Consider the following 21,503-nt stretch of genomic DNA (forward strand, 5'->3'; position numbering starts at 1 on the left):
ACAGCACTGATAAAGCTGCTCTGACCAAGCAGTAATATCAGGGCTCTCTCAGCCTCACATACCTCACAGGGTGTGTGTTGTGGGGAGAGGAAAGGGAAGGTGATTGGAAGCCACTTTGAGACTCCTTCTGGTAGCAAAAAAGAACCAACTCTTTTTCGTTTATTATTGGCTAACTGAAGATGGGGACCTTTACTGATGTTTTTGTTTGTATTGTGTGTGTTTTTAATTATGTTTCATTTATATTGCAATATGGATTGAGTTCTGCAAGGGAGAAAGGAAGCTAATAAATATTTTAAACAAACAAACATGTAAATGTATTCCAACATTTATACTAAACTGCTAGTGATATTGACAATAGGTTGGAATTGTTTATTTCATTCAAAAGGCAACTGGAGGACTACAAGATACTGCATACGAATTTGTTAATGGTTTTGGGGAAGTGGATAGAAGAGACATTTTATCCTTTCTAAACACTTGACAACTTGGTGTCAAGTTGAAGTTGAACTATAGTAAGTAAGAACTGTGGCAAGTTAGGGCAGAAAATATTACTTCTAATATTTAGATGAGTTATAGTATTCACTGCCTGTAGATCTAGTTTAGATGCTTTTCAAAACAAATTCTTTGAGAATAACTGGCTAATGGCTATTTAATTTGAATGAATTCTGAGTACTGTGGAGTATGATTTCATACTGGAACCCACTAAACCCCCTCAAATTCAGCTGCTGGGGATTAAGAGGACTTCAGGCACATGGGATCTATCACCATACCTTCTTTTGCCAACAGAAGTGCTGTTCTACCAGTGTAACTGCACCCTTGGATCCTGTCCCTACTAGCCCAATAGCATTACAGATTGGATTCAAAGGGACAAAGATGGAGCTTCCCCACCTCCCCCTTCTCAATGTACCTCACTATACTCTCCAACATGCTAAGAGCATCATAAGGCACTGGGGAGATGGAGTGTCTGCAAAGCACGACTTCCTCCACTGTGCAAATAGAAATGCCTTTCTGCTCACAGAAGAAATCTTTGGATCCAGCCAATTAAGTTCAGATGGAATATACTGTAGTTAGGAACCCAAAGGTTGAGCTGCAAAAATATTTTTTTTAATTTTCAAATATTTGTTACATAAAGTGCACTAGCTCAACGTATTAAAAACATAGTCATCATAATTTAAAAACATCCCAGTAGACAGTAGACTGTCCACTTCATTGTTGTATTTGCAAAACAATAATCAAAACAATGGCCTGCTTCAGGGGACTTTTTGGTACTAAAGAACCAAGGACTGCAAAGCCATTGCACATTATTAGAGACAAAAAATACATATTCTCAAGAAGGAATCTTCTTAAGATCAGAATGCCAACAGTTTTATGAGTTGTTCATAGGTACCGATCACGTTTATCTTTGCATTTAAGAGCACACTTAGCCAACTCAGTGCACACTCAGTTCAGTGTTTGTACTCTAAATTGGGCTTATTACAATGCAGCTCATGACTTGCATTTCAAATCCTGCATTGAACTTGTATTCATTGCTCTATGTAGTTCAGAAGGGAACAGTATAAGATGAAGTCATGGACTTTTATGTACAAGAACAGGAATTCACTGGAAATTATTTGATCACTCTTCCAAACCACCATGTAGAGCAGGGGTGGCCAAACTGTGGCTCTCCAGATGTCCATGGACTACAATCACATAAACCCCTGTCAGCATGGACATTTGGAGAGTCATAGTTTGGCCACCCCTGATGTAGATGCACCCTAATTAGTTATTCCGTTTTCCAAAGTTCTCTGTAGATGTGCTTCTTCTGTTCATATGTGCAGAAAAGGCAGTAGTTCAAGTTCCATAAGAAAACAAAGATTAGTTCTGAAGGAATAAATATGTTTTGAGAATCCAGCCTTAAGCTTACCTGTTGTCCAGAAAATGTAACTTGCACATATGGATCAATGAAGACTTTCTTCTCACCCACAATCTTCGAAAAGCCTCCCATGATTCCTGCATTCATGCTGGGCAATCCATCTGCCTTGTAAATTTTGACACAAACTTTGGCCCAAGGCCTCTCAGCTGGGATTCTTTTAGGCAGCAGCAAGTTTCTGAAAAGAAGATAACTGAGTTCTCAAAAGTGTTTTACCTCCAAGTAAACTAAAACTGGAGGACTCAAGAAACAGTGTGTGTGAGAGAGTGAGTGAGAGACAGAAAGAAAAAGAGAGAAACTTACCAAATCAGAAAGAAAATCTAATGCTCCACAAACCCTTAATCATGATCAAAATGACAATAAAACCTCTGCTTTTGTTTGCTCCCCTGCATTTTCCCCTGCCTTTCTGTGCTAGAGCTGTGTTAGCTTTACCATCTTCAGATAGACTGTGGCTGACCATAGTTAGCCCAAGCCACAGTTTGCAAACTGATCTTTAAACTGTTGTTTGGTGCTGGCTGAAATAACCAAAAATACTTGTGGAAGAACAGCACTGTTTACAATCTTACAATATCCTTCCCATCCTCTCCCTACAACAGTCACCTTGTGAGGTAAGTGGGATTGAATCCTGAAAGAACTATGATGGGCTCAAGATCACCCAACAGGCATCAAGTGGAGAAGTGGTAAATCAAACCCAGCTGTCCAGATTTGAGTCCACCACTCATAACCCCCATTCCACACTGGCTCTACAATGATTAGAGCCTATATTGTTGGAAACTTCCAAGATGCCTGGAGAAAAGTTCAGTGGAGAGGGGTATCTTCTTGGCATGGCAAAAGTCCCAAGTTCAATATATGGCATCTCCAGTTAAATAATTTGGCAGTAGGTACGTGAGACTCTACCAGAGACTCTTTTGAGCTGCTGCCAGTCTTAGACAACAATACTGACAAGGGTCTGATTCACTATAAGGCAGCTTCGCTGTATAATGCCCAACCATTATCAGGAACACACCATATGTTGCACCACCACAAACTTACTTTTCAATGTCTTCATGCTGGCTGCTGGAGGTAGTAGGGATAGAACTCATTACATCACCCCGTGCCATTACAGAAATGTTGCACTTTACATATCCTTTAGTTCCTGCTCTGGTGTCCTTTGGGTCATTGAGAACAGCCCATTTCTGATAGAATCTGTGATCTAAGTACATAAAGGCCAAAATCACACGTTCATGGTAAAGCAGCAGAAAGGTGAAAGTAACTGCAGATGAGTTTTCCTTCAAGGCCATCAACTGATTGAGAAGCCAGATAAAAGTATATTTAAAACTGTGTTTCTGCTTTTCATACTTGCACACCAACTGCACAATGGGGTGGGAAAATGCTATGGGAACTGAGAGAAAGAAGGACTGGCTGATTCGCATTTTCCACAGGTCTAATTCACAGGATGATAACCAGTTACAGAAATTAGGAAGCTCAGCTTCTCCAAATGCCCCCCCCAAAAAAGTCATAGGAAAGTCAATAAAGTTACTTGACCTCATACAACAGCATAGGCAAATACTTGGCAAGCATGAATATGTGTAACTACCCTGAAACCAAAAGAGCTCTTCAAATTGACAGCAGGATAGTTTATGACCACACCGTGTTATGGAAGTCTTTCCTGGGCCCCTTATTCATGCAGCACTAAACACTGTTTTAATTTGCCCGGCCCTTTAAGTCGCTCCTTTTTAAAACATTCGTGGCTATGCACGTTTGACTGCACTCACAGTCTTCTTCATTTTGAGATGCTGAATCTTTTAGTCCCTCCCTTGTCATTCAGTCTCCCTTGTCATTGGCCACTGGTAACTGAGAGAGGGAATGACATTGCTAGGCAGCTAACAACCGCAATTAGCACTTCAATTCATGCCAGTATCTTTAAGACAGAGAGCCTTGGTTGGCGGAAATCAAGCTATGAAGGACTGCTTTCTGGAGAAAATCGCTCTAAAGTGTCTGCCAGAGAGCTCTTACAGGCACTGTGAGACTGAATTTTAATTTAATCTATACATTAATTGTTGTTGTTGTCGTTGTTATTTATTGAACTTATATCCCGCCGCTTTCCAAAGACTCATGGTGGCTTACAAACATAAAACCCCCATAAAATCCCCTATATAAAAACCCCAATTAGCCCTGAGGCCATAATGCCCTCTACAAGGCACAAGATTGACAGTCAAAATTCCCTCCCCTGAGCAAACATCTCTAGAGATGGGTGTGTAGATGTAATACCAAACCAAGCCTGGGGAGGGGCCATATTGTTCTTGGCACTTGCCTCAACCCAAAACCTGGTGGAAGAGCTCCGTTTTGCAAGCCCTGAGGAACTGTGATAGCCAAAAAGGCTCTGGTCCTGGTCGAGGCAAGGCAAAACTTTGGCAAAAATTTGGTTGTCAGGTCACAGCTAACTTATGGAAACCCTCTTTTCAAGGCAAGAAATCTTCAGCAGGAAATGGAGAAAATGGCTGCTTTGGAAGATGGACTCTGTCATTATACCCCACTGGAGTCCCTCTTCTCCCTAAAACCCACCCTTCTCAGGCTCCACCCCCAAAATCTCCAAATATTTTCCTACTGGCAATCCTATCCACATGGAACACCCAAAACAGGCAAATAACTACCCCCAGGACTCTATCTATGTTTGGAATGTACTGGAATTCCAAACACTTTTTTTAAAGGCATTCCCTGTAGCTTCTAACTGACTGCTGGGAACCCTAGTTAAGTCCAGAGAAGATGAACTCACCCAACTCTTAAAAAAAAACAAACACATGTGTACTGGCCCTAAGCAAAGTAATGCAAAAAGGGAAACAGAAGGCAGATGTTGACAAGAAGAGCTTCCAAGAGGCTTCATATACTGTACCTGGTTGGCTGTAAACAGTCTCTAGATCAATCTTGAATGTCCCAATGAGTGTACCTAGGAATGGGATCTTCTTTGAATGAAAGACCTGTGCAGTAACACAAACCACCCACTCAGTATTGAATGACATGGTTGTTAGAAAGCAGTGCAGAATCTAACTATTGTTGTTCAAGAGGCTAGAGAGGTTGTGTTTAGCTCAACGAATGGTGGGAGGTGGTGAAAATGATTACAGGTAACATTCCATCATTGCTCTTGTCTCTGCTTGAGTTAAGAGCTTAGGAACATTGTAATTGCATAATTCATGATCAATCCAATCAATGCTTTGGATATTAATAAAGCATTATACCAAAAGCAATTCAAGTAAAAATGTCAGTTTGTAAAGATAATCTATCTTTATTCCAGATGACAACATGCCTTCACACACACAGCTGTCTTTAAGCCTGTACAGATGATCAAACTGCCCCAATCAATGATACAATCAACTAGTCTGCATCTTTAGCTCTGAGATATGCTGGTTGTCTAAATCAAGTCTAAATAGTTGCTTGTCTAAATGAAAACTGACCATGGCATTATACAACTAAAAGAAGCAGTGCAAAATTGAAAGACATGGAGTCGGCTGAGCCATAGGATCACCAATAGTCAGACACAACTAATGGTTAACATCATCATCATCAAATCAACCTAGGGCTAGCTTGTTTCATTGTTAGATGCAGATGTGTGGCAAATCTGTTAAAATTTTGTTGTGCTCTGATTTTCCCTTAGGGCAGTGATAATCAACCTGTAGTCCTCCAGATGTCCATGGACTACAATTACCACGAGCCCCTGCCAGTGTTAGCTGGCAGGTGCTCATGGGAATTGTAGTCCATGGACATCTGGAGGACCACAGGACATCTGGAGGACATCTGGAGGACCACTTCACAAATCTGGAGTGTGCCTTAGGGCACACTCATCCCTCACTGCCTTGATTCTCCCCCTGCTTTCTTTGGTGGCTTTATTACTGTGACTTCATATTTATTGTATATATATTTATTTATTAGATTTTTTAGTTACTGCTCATCTGGGGAGATGGGGATGTTTTGTAGTGGCTCGCAATACTTAACACAACATCATAATACATGTTAAAAATCAACATCAAATAATATATATAAAATATTAAAGTAATTTGATAGCACCATGATACTATCAAATTAGCTCAGAGCATCTGATTGTCCTCCAAAGGTCAATTCAACCTGAACAATACAAGCCCTTTGGAAACTAAGCAAATCCCACAAGTGCAAGAGAGTACACTCCATGGTGTAGGGACCATTATTGTAAGCACTCTCTCTTTTTAATCTTATGAAATTCTGCAAAGCATCATGTGCACTGAGGATATATTTAAATGGGGCATTGGGAAGGACCAAATGGAAATACTGTTGGGATCCAACCCATAGCTTACTTCCAAAGGGGTGTTCAATAGGCAAATTATCTTCTCCACAACAATCAAACTTGCCCTTGAAACTTGTCCTGGAAAGAGTTGTTTTCCAAATGGAAGAGAAAGGGGGAAAGAAGGCCTTGAGGACTATGGTATGTCTCATGGCTCCCACTGGTTTGAGAGTTTCTTACCATTTGTCATTATATTGACCTTCTTCCCACAACAGCTGCTGATACTTACAGAAATAGCGATGAGTCTATGAAATAAAACTTCTCTTGGTTCATGGAATTCAAACGTAAAATACTGGAACAGAAGAGGAAAAATTTCAGAGTGGTGAGCCTCTAGAGTGCATGGTTCATCTTCCATGCTACATAAGATGTTTTTACCAAGTGCAATGTAAGTTTTGATTTTTTTCACATGCTGCAAAGAATATTGCTTCAATACTTTTTGGTATATATGTGCTGACATATGTACACAGCAGCTGTAATCTGTGAATGCGGTTTTCATGTCTAACACTTGTTGTTAATTCAGCCCAATTTGTTACATAAGAAGTGGCTCAAAGAGGTGTTATTTATTTATTTATTTTATTATTTTATTTATTTAGATTTATATACCGCCCTCCCCGAAGGCTCAGGGCGGTTTACATTAAAACTAGTCAACGATACATGAAACTAGAAGGGACAGAGAGACTGGTAGTAGTTTGCAGTCCAACAGCCTGGCATGCAGCAGAAGACCTTTCATCCTCTGGCAAGAAGCTTTGAGTGGTGAAATCTGGTGGCTTAGTAATATTCTTTACTTACCTCGTTGTAAAATGGGCAGTTGGTAGACTTCTGTGTTGCCGTGTGTCTCTTCTCATCTCCAATTCTCACAACAACAAAAGGGTCAATATTCACTCCCACCAGTTTCTGGGCTTCAATTATATTGATGCCAATCTGTAGACACAACAGATTTCCTAAAATCCATCTGAAGGAATCATCATTATGGGAAAGGGAATTACATAAGAGGGATGAGCAAATGGTTCAGTTGCTTGTCTGAGTAGTTCAAATACCATCGTTTGTTTTCACAAGTTATTGGTGAGTTAGGGCCACTTGGACAATTTATTTTAACTTGAACTTTTAAGGATTTATAAACCAGAAACCTAAGGAACTGTACATTTGCTGTGTGGTTTTGGGAGGCAACGCTCACAGACCCTGAACTTGGAAGGCAATGTGGGCTTTACCTGGAAACTTTGTGGCCTAGGAGTAGCATACAGGTCCCATTTGGAGAAGACTCTAGAACGGCTACAATGGAAATAAATAATAAATAAAGCATTAACAAAAGACCTGTGGCTTGAAATGTTTTATTTTTTTTAGATAATCTGAATATACATAAACCTGCACCAAAGTCAAATAGTGATAAGCTTGCAAATTCTGGCCAAAAGTGACAACAAAGAACAGATGCTCCAAATTGCTTCCCTAATCACTCAGTCCCTATGAGTTTCAAAGGAATATAGTGTAGAAGTGGCAGCTTGTGGGAACTGAAGTTCTGTGTAAGAAACAGGGTTATTTTGTGAGTAAAGCTAAGAAAATTTTCAGTCTCTAATGCATCCTTCCTGAATATTGTGAGACAAAAGGTGGAAGAAGCAAAAATTTTAATCAACTGTACTGCTAGCTACTTAGGCCTTGCGAATTAAAATGACATTCAGGGATTTTAATAGTTTAAAAGGCAACAGAGATTTTATATTACAGTCATGAGACATATCATGATGGCTGGATCAGGACTGAAGAAAACTGTCTGGATGCCCGCATTTCATCCGTAAAACTCATTCAGTGATTTTGAAGGGTTGCTAGCTTTTGGAGTTTAGAGGTGGAATAGAAATCTAATAACTGTCCAAAATTGATTTAAGTCTCACTTGTAGAAATGGCCTTGGAACACACTACTACTGACAGATGAAATAGACAATAATTTTACTGCAAAAATGATAAAGCTTATAGAAGTCAATACTGGAAGGTATAGGTCTCATTGGTACATGTGACTGTCAGGGGTGGTTCGGAATAAGAGGACTCCCAACACCAAAAATAACAAGTTAAAGGTAGTATCCACCTGTGTACTGTGCACTGTGTTACAGCACTATGAGCCACTGAACAGAGTACACAGTCCTGAAGGGAGTGTCTACTTTACCCCAGATTCTATTTTGGACCAAGAGGCCAAATTTCTACCAAAACATGGAGCAGCGCTCATTCTGAACAGGAAGAAAACCACTTTTTTTGGAATAGCAACCCTGCCTGTTGGGGGGGGGGGAAGGTACCTCTTTACAGGACTGAAGACAATGCCTGAGAACTCCATGTCCGACACATCATAATAATCGTCGTCGTCGTCAGTGTCCAGGCCTTTCACAAGTTTCCTGCCAAGCACTGCAGCTTTCCTGTCCAGATCAGCTGCTTGCTTCACGTCCTCAGGCCTGTAACACACACACACATTATACCCAAAGGGAGCATTAAACTCAAGATGAAAGTGTGCATCATATTTCAGTGGTTCTTCCCTATACACCGAGATTGCCAGAGACAAAACTTTATAATATGGCATAAGCAACTTGCATAGGATTCTCTCCCCTTCTGTTTTTTTTTTAATTTAAGAAATGGGTTGTAATAAATTTCAACATCATCATTAATACAATCTAGTTCAAACCACCCAGAGCCGTATGGAAAGGTGGTATAAAAATCTAAATAAAATAAATAAATATATAATGAAATAAACTTAAGCAACTTTAAGTCATGGATACAATGTGAGATCGTTAGCGGAAATCCTGAGCATGTTTGCTTTGAAGAAGACTCACTAAACTCAATGGGACTTCTGAAAAACAGCTTATGGCTCCAGATCATGTATTTTATCCTTCCCACTGAAATCAGTATGACATGGAAATGCTGATCTTGAGTTGGATTATATCTTAGCCCTAAATAGCCAAGGGCATACAATACACTCTGTTACATCAAGCAAGTGGGACTAGTGTAACACCTTGAATAAAACTTTGTTGGTCTTAAAGGGGCCACTGGACTCTAACTTTGTTCTAGTGTAACACCTGTGATTAAATTTTAAATATTTAATTTTCTATAAAGCTATTTAATCTGTACAGGAAAGACATTATTGTCCAGGCAGAGTTTAAAACTCTTTAATCTCTTTGGCTCTCCTGAAAACCCAAGAAATTACTTTCCTGGTAACCTTGTAAAATTCTCCATGTTCTATAGATGCATCTGGAATGCTACAGAGAGAGACTTGTGCTAATATGGCTGTAACAGTAGATGAGCTGTAACAAAAGATGAGCGATTAAAAAAAAAATCCTACCTGTCAGCTGTAGCCCCAATTTAACTATGTATAAGGCCTTATGCATACATATTTAGGCATAAACCCCATTGAACAAAGAAAACGAACACTGCGATTCTAAACATAATTTTACTCTTCTAAATCAAGAGAAGACAATGACCTTAGAAAGCTACAACTCTGTTCAGGACTGCACTGTAACTTCCAAATAAATATGCATGGGATAAATGGGCATAGCTGGCAGAAATTGCTAGAGCACCAGTTCACAGAATCAGAATGCCAAAGAGAAATGATACAAGCTGCTTAACTCAGCTCCTCAGGTTCGGATTATAATTCTGGAATATATTTCATACACTGATAGGGCTTATTATAGCTGAACAGCTTCTGGGATTGTGCCCTCACCATACACCCTTCATCCATTATTGCATCATGTAGCCAGGACTATATCTAGGCTGCATCTGGTAACTATGGCAGTATAAATGTTGTTGCAAAGAACACTGCAGCTAAACTTAAACGAAACTGGTCCAGGTCTGGTTAGTGCTTGAATGAGAGAGCTTCTGGGAATCCTGTGTAAGCCACCCTGCCTTCCATGATGGAAGAAGGATGGGATATAAATGGAACAAATAAATTGTTGAGCCTGCCATTTTTAACCCCCCAAAAATTATTCTTCAGATAAAATTTCCTCATATAGTTTCTAGTATAGACTGCATATATGTTAATCCTTTTCACAAGTTGAGGCACTATAAAAGCTTTTCCATTAGAACATTCATTTTTATGTTCCAGAGAAACTATTCATAGGATCAAAATGTAAAATAACAATAAAACATGCTACTTACTCCAGTTCCTCAAATCCAGGGTTGCGGATGATAACCTCTGAACTGTAGTGAACAGAAATAGAACAACAATAATTCAAATACAGGCTATTGAGCTAAAGCAGCCTTCTCATGTTTGATCTTTAATCTTTCTTGTTTGATGAACAGAGATTTCACAATCTCGTGTACAGTGACTTCAAAACTATTCAGGGTACTAGTTCACAAGGACTGTTACAGTGCCACTGCTTACAGTGCAACAGGATGAGCATTATCCTTAACCATTTCCTTTCTCACGCCTCAATACTATATTGTTCACTTGCTTGAAACTTGTGTGTGCTGGAATCTTTTCCTCCTTTATCTTGTATTCCTGCCCTAGAATAGAAAATGTAGCTTTTTTATAGAGGCAAGGGAAACGCTACTTCAGTGAACATCATCCACCCAGATAATGGTAGCATTTCCTTATCAGACCCTATTTATAGAACACAGTCTCGACTTACAGCATGCCCAAGCATAGATCATAACCCCAATTCCCATCTCAGTTTAAAGAATGGCCTTTAAACAACTTTGAAAACACTTCAAGATTCAATACAGTAAATGAGGGGGAAACAGACTTAGTATCTTGTACAGCACCCTGGAGATACAGCTATGAGAAAGCTGAAATCAATTGAGTCTCCTTGGATCAGAACTGAAACATTAATCTGTGATAATGAAAATAAGAGTCTTGTACAATAATGTTGGTACCTGTCTTTCATCTGATAGACAAAATCTTCTTCAGCCCATGTTCCTGCTGAACCATCAGGAGGCTGGTATTTCAGTTCTAATTCAATGTATATCTGTATAGGAACAAGCAAACATTTAGGAGGGCCGCCACATTTATTAATAAGTCTCAAAAACAGCACAGCAGAGTGAATAAAATTAGTTGAAGTCACCTTGAGCTACCTGATTGTGTCATCAAGGGGGTACTGGCCCCTAGATTGGATGGGATACAGATTCCTACCGTGGCACTCTCTCAATAAAAAAAAAGGGGTCAAATCCCTACAAACTTCCAATCTCATGAGAAACTACTCTAGATACATACCATTTTTGACAGTAGGTGCTGGATTGCCTAGGAAATGCCCAGGAATTTTGGGCTCTGCAGCAAAAGAATAGCGGGGGGGGGGGGGGGACACTATTGGATCACTTGGATACACAAGGGGAAACATAAGTAGACTTAGCATGGAAATGCAAGTAGGGATAAAATAAGTGTGACATAGCACATCAGCTGCAACACAAGCAGAATTTTTTGCAGTGGATCTCTCCCTTTGTTATTACATTTTTTATCCCACCCTCCCTTATTGCACAGCAATTCCTCCATTTTATTCCAACAACAAAACTATGAGGGTGATTCAGCACGGGCAGAAAAGGCCAGGAGAGTGCTCATATGGAAGCGGAGCTAATCCCCGCTTCCACATGATGTCACCGCCAGGTCAGCCCTTTCCAGGGCCTGGTGAACATTAGGCTGCCGTTGCCTTGCTTTAAAGGAACGCAGATATTTTCCATGCTCCCTTAAGCACTCCAGGGGGCAAAATGGCTTAGTCCAGCGGAGGCACATGTAGGCAGGAAAAGCCAGGCCTTCCAAGATTTGTGCATGCTTTGACTCACCATTGACATGATCTAGAGAAGGGGTGGTGGAACTGTGGCTCTTGAGATGTCCATAAACTACAATTGCCATGAGCCCCAGCCAGTATGCGGTACCGCACTTTGTAATACCACGGGGCCAAATGTGGCATTACTTTTTTTGCAGGAAGGTGGGATTGCATTCTCACCTTCCTGCAAAAGGTGAGAATGCAATTAATTCCACCTTCCTGCAAAAACAACAACAACACTGCCCCCTGTGCCGCAGAACCTTTCCACTGTGGCCGCATCTCCTGTGGGGACACATTTCAGTGGTGGACCAGGTCTGCTGCAGAAATGTGTCCCCTGCAGGGATGCAGAAAGTGGCGAACTAGCTCAGCCGCTAAAATATATCCCCCATGAGGACACAAGAAGTGGTGGACCATGCTGCTCTGCCACAATGCACTGACGGCACCCTGCAGTGATGCCGCTGGGGTGGTTATGCTGAGTATGTGTCTGGTTCAAGGTCTCCCAGTGAGTGTCATGGCAGAGGGGGGATTTGAACCCAAGATTTTTCAAGCCTTAATCCAACACTGTAACCACGATGCTACTCTCAGTACTCTCACTGTTATTTTTCAAATAATATTATGATCATGGCATTACGTACTCCAGTGATTCTGTGGTTTTTGTCAACAAGAGCTTCTTTGATGTTAAGTCTTCCAGATGTTACCAGGTGCTGGAGACTGATGACTAAGGTCCCAAGTAGTCTACAACATAATAGGAAATGAAAGAATAAGGTAGGTTAGAATATAATGTGAAATTCAAAGAAAACAATACATTAATGCAGACATATAAATCTGAACTACAAATTTCAAAAGACAAAATCTACTTTTTTGTGGGTGGGCATGCATGTTTGCACACATGATCAAGCATTAACCTGGAGTTCATGGCTGTTGCTTTGAAAGGCTGGAAGCAGCAAGAACTATCTGGCTATAGAAGCTCCCACTCCACTGCTCCTTCAGGTCCTAAGTCCACCACTTATCTGGGAGACAAAAGTAAACCGTTCTTTGCTAAGAACAGGCAGAGGGTGGCCAAAAATACTAGTGGAGTAACATTGTAGGAGGCACAGCATTTCTGTCCTTTCCTGTGGGTCTGGAGCTTTCTAAAGCTGCTTCTTTGGGTCTTATTGTAAAAGAAAAGGGCTTAACCTGAGTTCTTTCCCACTTTTCTGTTATGAGTTTTCTAAGGATAGTCCTTCTGTACTGTTCACTGATCATAGAAGAGCACTGCCATTGTTCTTTTTTGCATGGTGAGTGATGCCTCAAAGCAAAATGCAGATCTCTATGTTGACACTTGAGACAACCATAGTAGCTGCCTCTGTGTATGCATGACTGTAAACTAAGTAAAATACAGCTTGTTGATGAATTAGGTCATTTTAGGACCTTTCTAATCCCATAGCCCAGCCCTACTTTTGAGAGTTTGTCACAGTCAAGCAGTAAAGCAATCAAGATTTAATTCTGAAGATATTCAAGTAAAGGACAGACATTTAACTCCAAAAAATCTAGTTGTGCTAGCCAGAATCCACTACAAGGCTATTAAATTATAAAAGTATCAATGCCTGATCGATCCCAGTGGAACTATGTTCTGAACTCAGAATCATTGTGAAACATACAAATATATCAGTGATAAAGCAATCTCGTTAAGCCAATGTCGGGCAGTTGCCTAGCATCATCCCCTCATAGACATACAAACCTACCTATTGCTGAATACTTTACTGCAGTTGTAAACTTTAACTAGCAGCATCTCTTCCATAATGAGCTTTCTATAATGTGGCCAGTGAAAAAGCTAAAAGGCAAAGATGAACAAGAAAATGGTCAGATCTTCTGAAGGTGCCCATGTCATATCCTTTTAGACAGTACAAAATTAAGGAGTGTTTTAAAAATTAAAACTGTGAATTGCTACATCTGTTTAGCTATAAATACCTCCATCAATCATATATTTTTCAAGAATTCAAGAATGATGAGAAATAGTTTGTGATTCTTTTTTGTTCTAATTCCTTAGCAACATATGATAGACTTATTGGGGAAATTATACCCACAAACTTAACTAATAGTACTGAAAAAAAGATTATTTATTCCTAGGAATTGTTTATACCAGTGGTCCCCAACCTTTATAACACCGGGGACCACTCAACGCCAGGGACCACTCACCGGGGACCACCCAACGCCTTTTACTGAGGCCTGGTGGGGGGGGGTAGTTTACTCCTCTACTCTCAACCACTGCCCTAGCGCTCTCGGATCGCTATGGTAATGTTTAAACATCCCTTCAAAATAGGATACAGACACGACACAACAATGAAGTGTGTTGTAAAGGGCTGGGGGGGATGAAGTAAAGGGCCGGGGTGGGGAGAAGGCTTCCTTCGGGGCCCACCTCCAATTAGTCGAAGGACCACATGTGGTCCGCGGCCCACAGGTTGGGGATCGCTAGTTTATACCACCTCTCTCCATAGATCAGAAAAATTCAGGGAGGATATACTGATGAAACCGGCTGTGTTTAGAAGCACTCAGTATACCTCTGAATGCCAAATAGCAGAGGAAAACAGGAGATAACTATCACTCTCCTATTCTGTTCATGGGATTCTAGAGATGACTAGATGTTCTGATGTAGTAAGACAATTCTTAAATTCTGAAATGATTCTATTGGTTGTCTTGGGCCCCCAGGATAGTCACCTGGCCTCAACCCGGGCCAGGGCTTTTTTGGCCCTGGCCCCAACCTGGTGGAATGAGCTCCTGGAAGAGCTAGGGGGCCTGTCGGAGTTGTCAGGGTCACCCAGTTGGCTGCATGTAGAGGAGGAGGGGAATCAAACCTGGTTTTCCGAATTCAGGACCACTGCTCTTAACTACTACACCATGCTAGCTCTCTTTATGATGCTTACCTCTCCAAAGACAACTTCCGAGCCACTCAATATCTTTTTGGTCTTCTGAGTAAAACCTTTGGAGAAAATACAGATGGACATACTTAGCTACCAATAGTTTAAGAAGATCAGTTATCTATTCTTCCTAGCAACAGCTCCAGTATCCCCTGCTACCTGATCCTTTTAACTGGAGATGCTGAACCTGAGATGTTCTACATGAAAATCAGATCCTCTACTATTGAACCTTGGTCCCACCTACACTGAACAGTTGGTCTTTCATCCAAGACACACTCATCAATGAGGGAATATGCATTCTGTCATATCTGAACATAACATTTAAAACATCTTTCCACTGGGAGCTCCAAACAGTACTCTGGAAGAAATTTCCCCAATCAGATGAATAAGGAAGCAGAAATACCTAGATCATCCTACTTTGTGCAAATCCACAAAATAAACATGTTGTATAGCTGAAAATAGAACTGAAATACAAATAGAACTGAAATAGTTGTTTTACACAGCAGTTAGTATTATGCTGAATTTCCCATAACAATTGCCAATGCAAGTCCTCATAAGCATGGTCCTGCTATTAGGCTTATTTGTTGGAAGTAAGTCTAATTTATTCAGCAAAAGTTTGTGTTTCTCCCTCTAATTATTTCTCATTTCCTGCTTTTGCTTCTATATCCAAACTGGTTAATTACTTCCTGCTCACTCCAGCAGCTTCTGAACCAGTAATTAATCAGTTTTGTTTTTGTCAGGAGAAGGCTTTTATTGCTGCCTTTTTCTTTTCAAAACTGAATTTAAATGGTGACTGTCGCATCATTTTGAGTAGGGTTGGGAAGCTCCCAACCCTAATTTTGAGATGTTTATCAGTTCAGCTTTCCTACTGGAATGCAATATTAACTGAAGCTTCTCTGTAGCTCCAGCACCCTATCGGGATATTATAGGGCTGTCAGGTTCTTGCTGGGGATGGAGAATACCAGAAATGAAGTGACACCATTGGCCAGTGACAACCTCTTAAATTATCCTTTTAACTTGGCATACTGGGAATTGAGCCAGGGACTGTCTGAATGCCAAGCAAAAGCTCTACCCACAGTCCCTCCCTTGCATTGACCAAAAAGAGTTTTGCTATAGAGCTCACTATGCATTGGGAAACCTACGCACTCATCCATTGCTTCGCAATGGGAGTTGCCAATGCCAATTTGCAAAATTCCTTGAGATTTGGTTGCTGGGATATGATATCATACAGTCACCCCCTCTGAAGCTGCCTTTTCCTCCAGGGTAACTGCTCTTGCTGTTTGGAGATCAGTTATTGTTTTGGGAGGACTCCAGGCTCTAGAAAGCCAGCTTGGTGTAGTGGTTAGGAGTGCAGACTTCTAATCTGGTGAGCTGGGTTTGATTCTGCACTCCCCCACATGCCACCAGCTGGGTGACCTTGGGCTCGCCACAGCACTGATAAAGCTGTTCTGACTGAGCAGTTATATCAGGGCTCTCTCAGCCTCACCTACCTCACAGGGTGTCTGTTGTGGGGAGAGGAAAGGGAAGGAGATTGTAAGCCGCTTTGAGACTCCTTTGGGTAGAGAAAAGCAGCATATAAGAACCAACTTTTCTTCTTCTAGGTTGGCAACTCTACCAGTGTCTGAAAAGCTATATTATTGTTAATTAAATTTTTATACTGCCCTCCCAAGATGGTTCAAGGCAGTGTACAAAATAGGCTAAAATTAACAGTGGATTAAAAAACCAACACAATGTATCAGTATTAAAAAATAAGATAGAATAAACACATAAGTAACAAATTGGCAGCGTTAACAATACTAGTCTCCAGACATTTCACTGCCTATCAATCTCCAGAGTGGATTTTACTCAGTGGGGGTGTTTTGTAAGAGAGGGCCATAAGTGCAAAGCTTCCTTGGATCCCTTAATAAAGGAGCCTCAACATCGATACTGCTATGTAGGGAGCATTCTTTTGTGTTGACTTCATCATGTCTTTGCTGAGATGTTCAACTTTGGACTTTATCACAAATGTATATCTCAAGCCAAATTTCTATCTAAAGAGTTCCGAGGTAACCAGCTGCTTCAAAGGACAAAACAATTCCTCAAGTTTAGACCCCAATTTGCTGACATCCTTACTAACATTTCTAGAGTACTTCCTATTCCAGCTATAATCCTTATAAGGAAGTAAGTACAACAGTAAAAGTGAGGGAAGGACTTTCCTCCAGAAGTTAACGCAAAACTCAAATTATGTACAGTGGTTGGAGATTTTAATTTGTAGTAATTCAGATTTGTGTACTCAGTGAAGTGTTCTGACATTCAATAAGTGTGCATGGATATTATGGAAAGGAAGCCTCTGCATCTCCTGAGTGTTCCGAACAAGTAATTGAGAAACTAGAACATGAAGGAGAGGCTTTCTGGGAGTGGTAAGAGTATGAAAAGTTAAATAAACGGCAGTTCACAGAATGAGATATGGCATGAATCATAACCAGTGTTTTCAGGCAATAAGCAATTCTCCTCTCTGAGGATATGAGAGGTTGATTGGTTATTGACAAGAAACAAAATTCATCATAGTTGAAATGATGGGACCTTATACATCACCAGTTCCTTCTTCAGGGGTGGTGGCCATGGCAACAGAGGCCTTCTCTAGCAGATGTTTAAATTGTAGGTTAAAGTACAAGATGAATCCCAAACTGTTATCAGCTTGTCAGTCAATAGTTACTAACAGGAAGGCTGGGCCAATTAAGCCCAAAGAGAAAAAAGCTAGAAGACTAAAGGGACAGAATAGGGAGCTAGAGATATTCCTTGGACAGAGCAGCTGGAGAAAAAAAAAAACTTGTGCTGTACTTCTAACACTCCTGGGCTTGGGAGAAACAGTTTGGGTGAATCATCTCTTAACTTTAAACAATACTGAACTTTCACTTCAGTTTAGGATTTCATTTCTTATTTCCATATTTCCATTGTTTTGTTGCTGACTCTCTTCTCTCCAATGCCACACATACATCTCAACACTGGCATTGATGATTTCATCTGTTTCCCTGACTATGGAATTGTCTTCCTCTTCAGCTTCTCATTGGAACCAAATCACTCTACTAGGGATGAAGACCAAATACCACTAGTGATTTATCAGAAAAGCGGCTACAGCTTTAAGATATATTTCCACTCCCAGGGCAGGAAGAGAATCCAGAGGATTTTCTTCTTCCAGAAAGAAGGCCGCTTCCCCCTAGACAAATGTCCTATATTGCTATTCAAATCAGTGCAGGAAACCATATGTACCCATGTGTACACGGCTAGATGAGGAAATATTTCACTATTCTGGCTGAATAGTAAGCTTTGACTGGCAGCCATTTCCCACAGCACATACCGACAGTGAAACAGGCACATGATGTGCATACATGTACATGCAGGAAGGCTGCAATGCAAGAAGGAAGGGATATCTATGTAGGAACATCATCTTGAATCAAGCAGGCCTCATTTTCAGAGATTTCTTCATGATTCCATGACAGAGCAAAGAAACACATAATAGTACAATAGGGGTGGGGACGAAATGGAAGGAAAAGGCACCTTCATCAGTTCACCACTGATACTACCCACTCGATACAATTAACAATGAGCCCATGAGAGATAATCCCCCAGGATGCTATCTCACCCACACACCTCTCACATACAGCTAGTTTACCACTTTTTCTGGAAGAATTGGAAGCAGCTACTTTCCATCCATTTTTCTCTCTTTCCCAAGCCCCATGCTGCCTTTGCCTCCACCCAGCATCTTTCCCCCCGTTCCCCCACACTCCGCACCTCGGAAGCTGAGTTGCACCTGCCTCTCCCCTGTCCCTGGCAGTTGGGTGACTCTTTTAACGCTGACACTCAATGCCATGTTGCTGCCAAGACTTGGCTCAGTGCTGTGTTGACCAGGTGCGACTGCTCTCAGTGTAGGACTCCACCTGTCTCTTCAGTGACTCAAGACCGGGGACTCACCAAGCAGGTTTGGCTGCCTAGACCCCACCCGCAAGTCACACATTACCCAGTTCTGGCAAGGCCTTATTGCAGTGGGCAGGTATCAGCTGCTCAATCCCCCTAAAACTCGGGAAGTCTGCTGTTTCTGAAACAATACAGTGGATTACTCGGTGAGACAAAACATCTCACCTGGTAAGAGACCCTTGGGTGCCCATCTGTCTTTTCACTTGACCCCTATACATTGTATAAACTCCCATCCCCAAGCTAGGCAAGCCCTGTTCTGAAAGCAAAATTTCCCAGCTGTCATCATACTCGCAAATAGTTCTCAATGTATTGAGAATTGTCACTAATTCCTTTTTGAACATCACAAACAGTGATGTATGCCATCTTTTGGGCTGATCCTGCGTTGAGCAGAGGGTTGGACTAGATGGCCTGTATGGCCCCTTCCAACTCTATGATTCTATGATTCTTTTCCCCACTTCATCTGCATACAAATCAGGCTGCATTATACTGGGTCAAGACACTTGACCATCTTGCTCAGCATTGGCTACTCTAACTGGCAGCAGCTTTTCAGGATCTCAAGTAGAAAGAGGTCTTTTCCAACTCTTTTTACTACATACTCTTCAACTGGAGTTAGGAAATTGAAACTGTGAGCTTCTATATGCAAAGCAGGTAATCCACCACCAACCACAACCCCCTCCCTGTTGTCAAAATAGGCAGAAGAGACACATGGTTTCAAGTTTAATACCAAGGTACAATTTGATTAATGTTTTCAATTAGTGGATTATATTTTAAATTATTGGGAAACTAGTCTTTCTAGTGAACTGTTATATTATTCTGTTCTTATTGTTTCTCAGTTTCTTTTTGGCTACTTCTATCCTGGTTATAGAATCTAAGAAACAAACAGATTAATTGTCAAGATTAGGTGTTCCAAATTTGCTTCAGTGATATTTGGGTTGAGTTGTCACCAATATGTGGATGATGCTCACTCAACTCTATCCTGTGCCTCTGACCAGTTCCAGGGAGGCTATAGAAACCCTGAACTGGTGCATGGGGGCAGGTTTTGGAGTGGCTGTGGGGCGGTCTAGTAAACTGAGGTTTAATCCCAATAAAACAGAAGTTATATTAGTGAGCAGGACTGACCAAGGATTTAAGGTGTCACATTCTGGATGGGGTAGCACCTCCCTTGAAGGAACAGGTCTATACTTTGGTGGGGGGCGCTCTTGGACCCAGGTCTACTGCCGGATAATCAGGTAGTAGTTGAAACCAGGAGTGCCTTTTACCTAGGATTGCTGAGGACAGGTTGGGCAAAAGAAAAATTAGAGGGAAACGGGGAGGCAATGGCAAGCATACTGACACACTGATGTGACTTCCACAATGACTGGATGTCATTTGTGATTATGTAAACTCTGGGTTTAAACCATAGAGTTTGGGCTTACTGCTAGAGTGTCCCCAGTGATAACGGATGTCTCTTCCACATGTGCTGTAAGTGGTGAGTCTCCCACCAGCTGCCAACTCTGTGCTGACAATCCTACTTGAACTGATTAACCAGCTGCAGCCTTCTGGTTCCATCTAGATTAGATTACTGCAATGAATGCTACATGGGGCTGCCACTGAAAAGTGTTAAGAATCTTCAGTTGATGCAGAGTGGGTCATAGGGACCATATTATTCCAGTCAGTATTAGTCTACCTATATAATCTGTTTTCAGGCACAATTAAAGATGCTGGCATTGACAAAAGTCACAAACAAGGAAATACTACAGTGTATAAAGTCTGATATATCATTGGTAGGCAAAATCATGAAACACTTTCTTTGGCCATATCATGCAAGAAAAGCAATTACGGAAAAAGGAAAACAGGCCGACAAAAGGCACGGTGGCTGGACGCAATTGGAGTGGACTCCAGCCAGAACAGTGCATAACTAAGGGAGGCAGTGCAGGACTGGGGATTGTGGCAACAGCCATGGGATCACCAAAAGTTGGACACGACTGAATGGCTGACAACAACAACAACATTGACTTTAAAGCCCTGGTTTGAGATCAGCATACCTGAAGGACTGCCTACTTCTCTACAAACCTATGTAACTGTTGCTTCAGGTGTATCTTCAGGTGCATCTGCCTTCTGAGATTAGGGGGATAACAATCCAGGAGAGGATCTTCTCAGCCATGGCACCAAAACTCTGGAACTCACCCATCCCTTTCTATTGCTGTCTTATGACAATTGGTGAAGACTGCTTTGTTTCATCCAGCATTCTCAGTGATCCTTCTTCCTGCCCTATGTTTGAATTATTGTTTTTATGTTTGTGTGTATGTCTACTTTATCTTGGTTTTAATTGTTTTAATGATGTGTTGTTGATTTTAATGGTTTTCAAGAAATGTTTTGTTAATGTATGCTTTTAAATTAATTCTGTGAGCTGTCTTGTTGCCTGATGAGGGCAGAAACGTGGTGTATAAATTTTGTTAAAATATAAAATATCCTGGTAATCGGTTCTGCAGGCATTTTATTATACTGACCACACTTTGTTCATGTAATTTATTGTAGTCTTAGTGCTTGATAGTTTGATAAAGTGTTGTACAATGGTTCTTCCTTGCAGCGGGGCCCTGATAGCCTTGTGATCTCTTTTCACCCTAATATTTTGACAAAAGACAGTAAAAGGTAATTCACAGATTAGCAGTTCACATCTAGACTTCACTGCTTATAATTCATATCATGGACATTTTGGTATCCTTCAAAGGAATTCTCCCCTTTCTTGAATA

The 21,503-nt window shown here is 41.0% G+C and overlaps 1 protein-coding gene across 1 annotated transcript in view; it reads right to left on the reverse strand.

Moving 5' to 3' along the window:
* Positions 1-18,722, reverse strand: part of LOC143836200 (fer-1-like protein 4) — a 71,389-nt gene extending 52,667 nt beyond the window's left edge. The window contains exons 1-13 of the mRNA XM_077335188.1: positions 18,589-18,722; positions 14,824-14,879; positions 13,645-13,733; positions 12,556-12,655; positions 11,037-11,128; positions 10,320-10,361; positions 8,474-8,626; positions 7,406-7,466; positions 6,987-7,118; positions 6,427-6,489; positions 4,779-4,863; positions 2,939-3,098; positions 1,901-2,084 (exon numbers count right to left, since the gene is read on the reverse strand). Coding sequence (XP_077191303.1) covers positions 1,901-2,084; positions 2,939-3,098; positions 4,779-4,863; positions 6,427-6,489; positions 6,987-7,118; positions 7,406-7,466; positions 8,474-8,626; positions 10,320-10,361; positions 11,037-11,128; positions 12,556-12,655; positions 13,645-13,733; positions 14,824-14,879; positions 18,589-18,667 — 1,296 coding nt within the window. The 5' untranslated portion in view covers positions 18,668-18,722. The remainder of the gene's footprint in view (positions 1-1,900; positions 2,085-2,938; positions 3,099-4,778; positions 4,864-6,426; positions 6,490-6,986; positions 7,119-7,405; positions 7,467-8,473; positions 8,627-10,319; positions 10,362-11,036; positions 11,129-12,555; positions 12,656-13,644; positions 13,734-14,823; positions 14,880-18,588) is intronic.
* Between the last annotated feature and the right edge of the window lie 2,781 nt (positions 18,723-21,503).

The sequence above is a fragment of the Paroedura picta genome, chromosome 4 (assembly GCF_049243985.1).
Source record: "Paroedura picta isolate Pp20150507F chromosome 4, Ppicta_v3.0, whole genome shotgun sequence".
NCBI lineage: Eukaryota > Metazoa > Chordata > Lepidosauria > Squamata > Gekkonidae > Paroedura > Paroedura picta.